Source organism: Bubalus kerabau, chromosome 23 (genome assembly GCF_029407905.1).
Source record: "Bubalus kerabau isolate K-KA32 ecotype Philippines breed swamp buffalo chromosome 23, PCC_UOA_SB_1v2, whole genome shotgun sequence".
Taxonomy (NCBI): domain Eukaryota; kingdom Metazoa; phylum Chordata; class Mammalia; order Artiodactyla; family Bovidae; genus Bubalus; species Bubalus kerabau.
Window position 1 is genome coordinate 11,668,388 of NC_073646.1, and position 9,372 is coordinate 11,677,759.

General features: G+C 42.7%; 1 protein-coding gene and 1 non-coding gene across 2 annotated transcripts; one reads left to right on the forward strand and one right to left on the reverse strand.

The window, feature by feature from the left end:
• Nucleotides 1-601: 601 nt before the first annotated feature.
• Nucleotides 602-674, reverse strand: TRNAR-CCU (transfer RNA arginine (anticodon CCU)). Its single transcript has one exon. It is a non-coding gene; the product is annotated as a tRNA-Arg (tRNA).
• Nucleotides 675-6,024: 5,350 nt separating this feature from the next.
• On the forward strand, nucleotides 6,025-9,165 carry TNFRSF17 (TNF receptor superfamily member 17). Its single transcript, XM_055562192.1, has 3 exons — nucleotides 6,025-6,142; nucleotides 6,714-6,845; nucleotides 8,680-9,165. The coding sequence occupies exons 1-3, from the start codon at nucleotides 6,025-6,027 to the stop codon at nucleotides 8,961-8,963; spliced, it is 534 nt and encodes a 177-aa protein (XP_055418167.1). The 3' UTR covers nucleotides 8,964-9,165.
• The last annotated feature ends 207 nt before the right edge of the window (nucleotides 9,166-9,372 follow it).

The window sequence follows — 9,372 nt, forward strand, 5'->3', positions numbered from 1 at the left end:
GTGGATTTTCCTTGCAATTGGGGGCTGTTATACTAGTCAGTTATACTTAACATAACACGCTAATGGCTTTGGAGTTTGAGGCAGCGTCTTGTCGCTTCTTTAGAGCGTTGAGTGACTGCTGAAGCTTGATACCGACTCAGGGATTGGTTTTCCTCCCTGTTTTCTCTGTGTAAAGTGAGGTCAGACCCAGCACTCTTTTGGTGATGTTATTACATCTACAGACTTTTTCAGGAAACTTAAAAAAAAATCCTTATTGTTAAAACATGCTATTTACTTCTGTTTTATTATTTTGCTAAACCACCAAATCACAGTCTTTGTGGACTAGAGAGAATTGTAGAGATAATCGGGCTTGACTTTTCCCAAATCATGTTCACAAAACATTTATTCCTAAATTTTCATAGATGATCCTTCAAAAAAGGGATTCAGTGACCACGTAGGTTTGAAAAGGCAGCATACACGCCCCCTCCCTCTTTTGAAGAATCCAGCACTTTAATAAAGTTTGAGATACCTCTTTAAAAAAAATATGTATTTCTTTGGCTGTGCCGGGTCTCAGTTGCAGCACACTGCATCTTCAGTTGTTGTTGCAACATGTGGGATCTTGTTCCCCGACCAGGGATCAAACCTGGGCCCCCTGCATTAGGAACACAGAGTCTTAGCCACTGGACCACCAGGGAAGTCCACCCAAATGCACATTAGTAAAGTTTGAGATACTTCTTAAACTTTGAAATGGATGTATCAAGTAGGCAGTTGGTAGATGGGTCTGGATTTCAGGGTCAGGGCTGGAGTTGAATATACAGATTTGGAAGGTAAAATATTTAATATCATGGGAACAGAAGAGACGAGTAAGGAGGGTTTAGAAGGCATGAGTGTGTGAGGGCTGGAAGTGCTGCAGCTCCCTTGTGACCATGAGGGAAAGATTTAGGAATGGAGCCAAGACTCAGAAGATGGCATTGATGAGGCAACTGACAGAGAGAAACTTCAGCTACTATAGCTGATTCTACTATACTTTTCAGCTATAATACTAGTACATTCTTTTTGAACTTAAGTTTTTATATCATTTCTATGGGAAGAGTCCTAACATAACATCTCCCAATCCCTTATCTCTGTCTCCTATGTTTCCCCATTGCCTTTGCTGTCATGGAGGAGAATCAGCTGACCCAAAGATGCCAGAATTCACATGTTCTGCTGTGAAAACTTGCTAGTTGTTTAGTAATTTGGGAAAAGGATCTTTTAATTGAGTGGAATTTTCCTTGCAATTGGGAGATGTTATACTAGTCCCCCTTATCCTGAGGAGCAAAGGGGAAGGCACAGCTTACCTCAGTTGGTGTCTGTTCTGGACATTTCAGGCAAGAGTGGAGGAATCAGTTAAGAATGGGTGAATATGGTTAAGGATTTTATGTTTGGATTATTAGCAATCAACCCAAACTGACTCTGGCTCTCTGGCTAACATAAGCCAAAAAGGAGCTTTATTGGAAGGATCACGGGTTTCCCCCACAAAGTCAGAGCAAGCTGAACAGCAAACGTGGGGAAGGGGAGGGACCAGAGCTGCCCTGGGGAGCCTCAGCAGGCTGGCATTACCCTCCTCTCTGGGCTGCCCATCCACTGATGGGATACAGCTGCAAGTTCTGCTCTCTCTGGTTCAAGCTTGAAATGACTTGGAGAAAGATGCTTTTGGGGAAAGAGTGTGCGCTAAGATGAAGATCCCCAGCCTGGTTCCCAGGAGTCCACCTAGCGCATCTGAGATGCTTGGCAACAGGTCAGGAGGCGATTGCCATGACCTCTCTGAGGATGGAGCCATTCTTGGGCTTCTCCAGGATGCTTGAGACCTACAAGGGATTAAGAACAATCTCTGCAGGGACTTCCCTGGCAGTTCAGGGGCAAAGACTCTGTGCTCCCAATGCAGGGGACACAGGTTCAATCCCTGGTCAGGGAACTAGATCCCACATGTGGCAACTAAGAGTGTGTGGCGCAACTAGAAAAGATCCCGTGTGCTGCAACTAAGACTTGGTGCAGCCGAGTAAATAAATTATCGTTGTTGTTCAACTGCCAAGTCGTGCCAGACTCTTTGTGAGCCCCTGGACTGCAGCATGCCAGGCTTCCTTCCCTGTCCTTCACTGTCTCCCAGAGTTGGCTCAAATTCATGTCCATTGAGTCAGTGGTAAATAAATACTTAAAAAGAGAAAAAGAACAACCCCTGGAGGCCTTCATCGCTTGTGAGTCCCAGTGAGGGTGCTTTGGTCCTCACACTGTCTCAGACTCTGCCCATCCTGGTCTGACATCTTTAATCTTTATTCTTTCCCCTTTAGACTATGATCTTCATCTTTGGGTAACTTTCCTTTTACTCTACTCTTTTCCCTCCTCCAAGCTCCTCAGCTACCATAGGCAGAATTAGTGAGAAGACAGCTCGCTGTGTGTGGGCTCTCACCAGACACCAAATCTGCTGACACCTTTATCTTGGAGTGCCCAGCCTTCAGAGTTGGGAGAAATATAGTTCTGTTGTTCATAAGCCATCCAGTCTATGGTATTTTTTATAGTAGCCTGAATGGACTAATAGAGCACTCTTTAAAAAAATAATTCTATTGAAAAAATAATCATTACTATTAAAAATAATTATTCACACAGTACCAAAATTTTTCAGTGAAAAGTAAATTTGTTTTTCCACCCTGGACTTTTTGTGTCTTGCCGGAGGCAATGATTACTGTCTCCTGAGCATCTTTTCGGATGTAGGGTATGTTTATATCTCTGTATAGACCCTACATGGAGAAGGCAATGGCACCCCACTCCAGTACTCTTGCCTGGCAAATCCCATGGACGGAGGAGCCTGGTAGGCTGCAGTCCATGGGGTTGCTAGGAGTCGAACTGGACTGAGTGACTTCACTTTCACTTTTCACTTTCATGCATTGGAGAAGGAAATGGCAGCCCACTCCAGTGTTCTTGCCTAGAGAATCCCAGGGACAGGGGAGCCTGGTAGGCTGCTGTATATGGGGTCGCACAGGGTCAGACACGACTGAAGTGACTTAGCAGCAGCAGACCCTACATATTTTATTTTATTTTTTTGTTTGTCTTTTTAAATTTTACTTTTAAAAATATTACGTATTTTATTTGTAAACACAACAAACAAGATTTGAAAACACACTCTTCATTACTTTGCATTTTCCACTTAGTGATGTACTGTTCACATCAGAGGGCATTGGTTTCATTCTTTGCATAGTATTGAATTCTTTGCATGGTTGCATAGTATTCTACTGTGAGGTTCCCCATGACGGACAGGCTCGTGTGACTACAAATGATGCTGCAGTGAACATCTTTCTGCATAGTACTTCAGGCACCTGAGCCAGTACATCTGTCAGAAACAGCAGTGCTTTCCACCAGACTTCCCCAGCATGGCCTAGTTTAGCCACTTCCTCTTTCTCTCTGCTCCTTAAGTACCCTCAATATACCGACTGACCGACTCAAAGGCCACCAGTGACCCCTTCCCTACTGCATCAACTCTGACTTTTCCACAGAATTTGATCCCATTTCCTATCCTTCTCTGAAACTCTCCTTGCTCAGCTGATAGGAGAGATAACCTTTGTCCTGGCCTATCTCTAATCATGCTTTTCCTGTGTCCTTTCCTGTCTCCCAGGGTCACCGTTTGGCAGGAGTCTGAGGGCGTAGGACCTGCTGGGCCAGCCCTTTCAGCTCTTGGTTGTCCCACCCAGGCTGGCACACCCGTTGACCTCACCTCTGGAGGAATGTGAGATTTTGATCAATCTAAGTTCAAACTTTCCTCTAGGCTTCAAGCCCTTCATTAAAAAAAAAAAAAAAAAAGGTGTGTTCTTTTTAATTCTTGCATTTTATTTTATCATTGTTTTCATATCAAAAAGTGTAAAGAATAACCAAAATAAAACAAAAGAATAACATAGAAACTGTCAATTTGTCTACCATTCAGCTTAATAAAATGTGACCAATATAGGTGAAGCCTCTTTTGCCCCCTTTCTGCCCTCTAGAGATAGGCGCTGTCCTTAATCTGAGATTTTTCCTGTCCTTGCAGTTTACTTGAGTCCTGTATTTCTGATTGAGTTCTTTAGACATTTCCATATGGGTATCTCTCAGTATGGTTAAATGCAAACACATGTGATTCCATTTATGTAAAAGGAAGAATGTGCTACATGAATCAATCGATCAATCTGGCCACCTACAGAAATCCTTCCAGAAAGATCTATATCACTAATTGGCTAAACAGAACACATTGGCAATAGCATGGGGGACTCGACTCTGTTATAACCCATATGGGAAAAGAGTATGGAAAAGAATAGGTATGAGTATATGTATAACTGAATCACTTTGTATAATACAACATCATAAATCAACTATACTCCAATAGAAAGTGAAAACAGACAAATAACACACTGGTGGGCCTGTTTGCAAATGCTGCTTTATACACCCCAATATTAACGGTGACTGTTTCTGTATGCTACGACTATGGGTAATTTTGCTATATGCCCACCTGTTTTTTCAAAGTTTTCAACAGTGGAACATAGACATTGGATAGATGTTCAACAGTGGAATATAGACATAACATAGACATATGTTATAATATTATGTTAGTTTATTGTTGTTGTTCAGGCGCTAAGTCATGTCCGACTCTTTTTGACCCCGTGGACTGGAGCACACCAGGCTTCCCTGTCCTTCACTATCTCCCAGAGTTTGCTCAAATTTATCTCCATTGAGTCGGTGATACTATCCAACCATCTCATCTTTTGCCACCCCCTTCTTCTCCTGCCCTCAGTCTTTCCCAGCATCAGGGTCTTTTCCAATGAGTCGGCTCTTCACATCAGATGGCCAAAGTACTGGAGCTTCGGCTTCAGCATCAGTCCTTCCAATGAGTATTCAGTGTTGATTTCTTTCAGGATTGACTGGTTTGATTTCCATGCTGTCCAAGGAACTCTTGAGAGTCTTCTCCAGCACCACAATTTGAAAGCATTATATTAATAGTCATATATTATTATTATGTCCCAAATATGTCTTCCTCTAGCCCTCTTTTACCTACCTCTTTTTTTTTTTTTAACCTATTTTACCCTAGAAGTAAAAATAGAAGTTGCCTCTTTTACCCTAGAAGTCTCTATTTGTCGGAATTCTGGGATTCTTCCTAGGTTTAAAACTTGGTAGTTGTGCTTCATACCCATTTTTTCTTAAAAAAAAAAAAGTTGTTCGTTTGGCTTCACGGTCTTAGTTTCAGCAGAATCTTTAGTTGCAGCAAGTGAATGCTCGGTTGCAGCAGGTGGGATCTAGTTCCCTGACCAGAGATCGAACCCGGGCCCCCTGCATTGGGCACATGGAGTCTTAGTCACTGGATTACCAGGGAAGTCTCCCCCTCTCACATTCTCTCTTCCCACTATACTTTGTGGTTATTTGAGTGCATTTCTATCTCCTCTAAGAAATGGCAACCCACTCCAGTATTCTTGCCTGAAAAATCCTATGGACAGAGGAGCCTGGTGGGCTCCAGTCCAAAGGGTCGCAAAGAGTGTGACACGACTGAGTGACTAAACACACATGCACACTGTCTCCTCTGTTAGATTTTAAGTTCTTCAGTGGCTCAGACCTTGTCTTATCTCTCTCCTTGGGGCCCATCACACAGCACAGCTCACAGAACAGATGCTCCAGAAATGGTTACTGAGCCTTCTGCTTGATGCCTCAGGCTTGTTGACAATGCCACACTTGTCACCTGCCTGGGAAATTTCCTCTATAAATAAGCAGTTTCTGTTTCAAGTATGGTTTGCTCTTGCTGCATATATCCCCTCTCTTACTTAACTCAAGCCTCAAACTTAGAAACTGGAATTAGTGTTGGTATTCAAATCCTTAGCCACAGTACAAAGAGTCAGCCCCCTTAAGAACCAAGTCATCAATGTGAAGTTCTGTTTTTTCCTCGACATTCTGGCTGTCGTCACTACATTTGCTGGGGAATTCTCAACAAGAGTTTACTTGTCCTTCCATGCTGTTCTTTCTGCGGTTTCCTTGTTTCTTTTTGTGATCCAGTTCCAGATGGCTCAGCGGTGCTCCCCAAATGAATATTTTGACAGATTGCTGAATTCTTGCATATCGTGTCAACTTCGATGCCCTAATACCCCTCCTGTAATATGTCAGCATTATTGTAACACAAGTAAGTAATCCTGTTTGAATGATTACTCACTGGTGTGAAGTATTTGCTGTGTGTGTGTGTTTGTGTGTGTGCTTGCTGTGTCTGACCCTTTGTGACACTATGGACTGTAACCCAGCAGGCTCCTCTATCCATGGGGATTCTCCAGGCAAGAATACTGGAGTGGGTTGCCATGCCTTCCTCCATGGGAATCTCCCCAACCCAGGTCTCCCATGTTGCAGGCGGATTCTTTACCGTCTGAGCCCCCAGGGAAGCCCAAAATTACTGGAGTTGACTGTTCATTCAAAGAAGAAACATTATGGGGAAGGTGGTGAGATTTTCTGAATCAAAAAGAGAAAGAAAATAAGGCAATCATTTAAATGCCAACAGGAATGGATACTTTTTCAGAACTCAACTCTATTTTATTCTGCAATCTTAGCAACATAGATTTTTATCATCTCTCCTAATTAAGTATTAACTTAGAATTTAAAAGTCAAAGCTGAGGAATTAGGGGAAGTGGATGGCAAATAACCTTTACCTGATGTGAATATTATGTTATCAAGTTCATTCTCTCTCTGACGTTCTTTTGATTCAGTGAAAGGAACAAATACATTTCTCTGGACCTGTTTGGGCCTGAGCTTGATAGTTTCCTTGACAGTTTTCGTATTGATGTTCTTGCTAAGGAAGATGAGCTCCGAACCATTAAAGGACAAACTTAAAAACACAGGTTGGTTTGATGGTTGATCTTTGAAATCTCTTTCCAAGAGGTGGCTATTGTGAATTTCAATTCCTTTTCTTCTTTCACGTTGTGTATCTCATCCGGTAAGTGCCCTTTTGAGTATGTTAGATGACAGTTGGGTTAAATGAACTTGGGAGAAGGGAGCTTCCTTTCCGATGTTTACACTTTCTTTGTTGATATCGTACCATGTCAGCATTCCTCAACATTCTTCCTCTGGTATTTACTCTTTTGAAGTACTGAGGCCTCTTTGGGAAACATCCATCTCTTTGACCAAAGTCAGCACATTGATTAAACATCACACTATCAGAAATAGCTAGCCAGGTCTGGTACTATATGAAAAAAATGTATTTGACAAGATTGGTGGCCGTATTTTTATACAAATACAAGTGTTGTTTGCTCAGATGAACAGTCTACTGCTGAAAAAAAGCTAGAAATGAATACCAATTGCTCCTGGATTATTTAAGCAATCATCTCAAAGGTCTTTATTAAGCAGTAGAGAATCAGTCCCAGGGAAGTGAATGTTCTGCTGAGGAGTTTCTTAAGAGAAAAATCTTTCAGCACCTTTGCCCATGATCTAATTTCTAGACCGCTTTGCCGTCATTGCCCTATTTCTTTATGTGTGTATTTTCCGTGCATAGTCTATAAGGCAACGTTTCATCTGCTTTCTAGTGCGGAAAGGGGAGGAAGATGACTGTTCCATATCATTTACTCATTTTGTCTTTTTTTGCCTGGGGCCTGAGAGACAGGTGGGGAGTGACTTTAAGTATGACATTTTGGAAGATGGAGGTATACCATGTAACGTTGTGAAAGTATTAAAACATGCCTGCACAGGCGTGTAATGGGGACACAACAGAGACTCCTTTATGGGATCATGAAAGATTCATTAAAAAAAAAAAAAGTAATCTGCCCAATGCTCTGTAAGAGAAACATCTTTACTTTGAATTGTAAAGTGTCACCCAAGACTCATTCTGGTATGCTGTAACACACGCTGATCTGTCATTTCGCAATTGTGAAAAGGGTCGGTATCATAATGTATCCAAGGGCCAAGTGGGTCAGAAACGAATGTAGTGGGTCACTGGAGGTTCGGTGATAGGGGAGCACGTGCCCAGCTTGAAGGAGACAAAGGCTCTTGACTCCCAAGTGTTTTCTTGTAGGAATGTCAGTTCCCACTGGCCACATTTTGTTGTCTTTAAAAAAAAATAAAGTAAAAGAGGGACTTCCAGGGTGGTCCACTGGGTAAGACTCTGCACTTCCACTGCAGGGGGTATGACTTTGATCCCTGGTGGGGGAAATTCTGTGACCTTTTGGACTTTGTGACCCTATGGAATGTAGCCCACCAGGCTCCTCTGTCGGTGGGATTCTCTAGGCAAGAATACTGGAGTGGGTTGCCATTTTCTCCTCCAGTGGATCTTCCTGACCCAGGGATTGAAACTGTGTCTCCGTGTCTCCTGCAGTGCAGGCGGATTCTTTACTGCTAAACCACCGGGGAAGCACCCCCAAGCCATGAGGTGGAGAGACCAGTTGTCTAGATTTGTATGTAAAATCTCTTGATTTTCAAACGTGGGCCAACATAAAACAGATAAGCAAACACTTTAAAAATACTGTGTGCCCTAAAGTGAGCATGTTTTTGAACCCAACACGGCCCATGGTCTTTCAGCTCATGACCTGGTGTGTAAGGCCTGCTTTCTTTTTTTAAGGCCTGCTTTTTTGGGGGAAAGACTTTTGTCTCCTGTTGCTTTGATCCCTGATGCATGCTGCTAAGTGTGGCACAACCAAGCACCCTGAAAGGTTTAGGATAACGGTTCTGTTTTTGTGCAATCAGGAGCGGTTCTCCAGAAGAATGCTAACGCAGACCTGGATGTTAGCAATAACAGCACCATCGTGGCTGAAGCTCTTCTTTCGAGAGGCCTGGGGTACACAGTAGAAGAATGTACGTGCGAAGACTGTGTCGGGAGCAAACCGAAGGTCGATTCTGACCATTTCTTCCCCCTCCCAGCCATGGAGGAAGGCGCGACCATTCTTGTCACCACGAAAACAAATGAGTACTGCAGTCTGCTCACTGCCACCCATGTCACGGGGACGGAGAAGTCAATTTATACCAGATAATTAACCATGTTAATGCTATAGTTACTTGGAAAATCTTTGTCCTCAGGGAAGGATGGTGTCTCAGATCTCTTTAAGATGATTGTACTTATCAGCAGATGATATGGCTTTCCGTCCTCTAATTCTGGAAAATCTTTATGTTAGCTATGTTTTTCTACCTTATTGTTGGGAGCTTAACTCTGGAAACTTCCTTGGTTTCATGATTAAATTGACTCACTGAAAAAAAAAAACAAAAAAAGCACCGCAATGTGTAGATCCCACAGTCACATATTTCTATGGTTAGGCAGCTTCTCTCCTACACATGTGCACGTACATTTCAGGACAGACTGGATTTCTCTCTTTATTGTTAAAGGAAAGCAAGGTGATCCAATGTACTCTCTGTATATAGGAGAAGCCTGGAGTCACCACCCTG

Bases quoted from the DNA above. Each gene is read 5' to 3' on its own strand.
- TNFRSF17 (XM_055562192.1), top strand. From the start codon at position 6,025: ATGGCTCAGCGGTGCTCCCCAAATGAATATTTTGACAGATTGCTGAAT. The intron at 6,143-6,713 runs GTAAGTAATCCT...CTTTTGATTCAG, and splicing joins TCAGCATTATTGTAACACAA to TGAAAGGAACAAATACATTT. The intron at 6,846-8,679 runs GTTGGTTTGATG...TTGTGCAATCAG, and splicing joins GGACAAACTTAAAAACACAG to GAGCGGTTCTCCAGAAGAAT.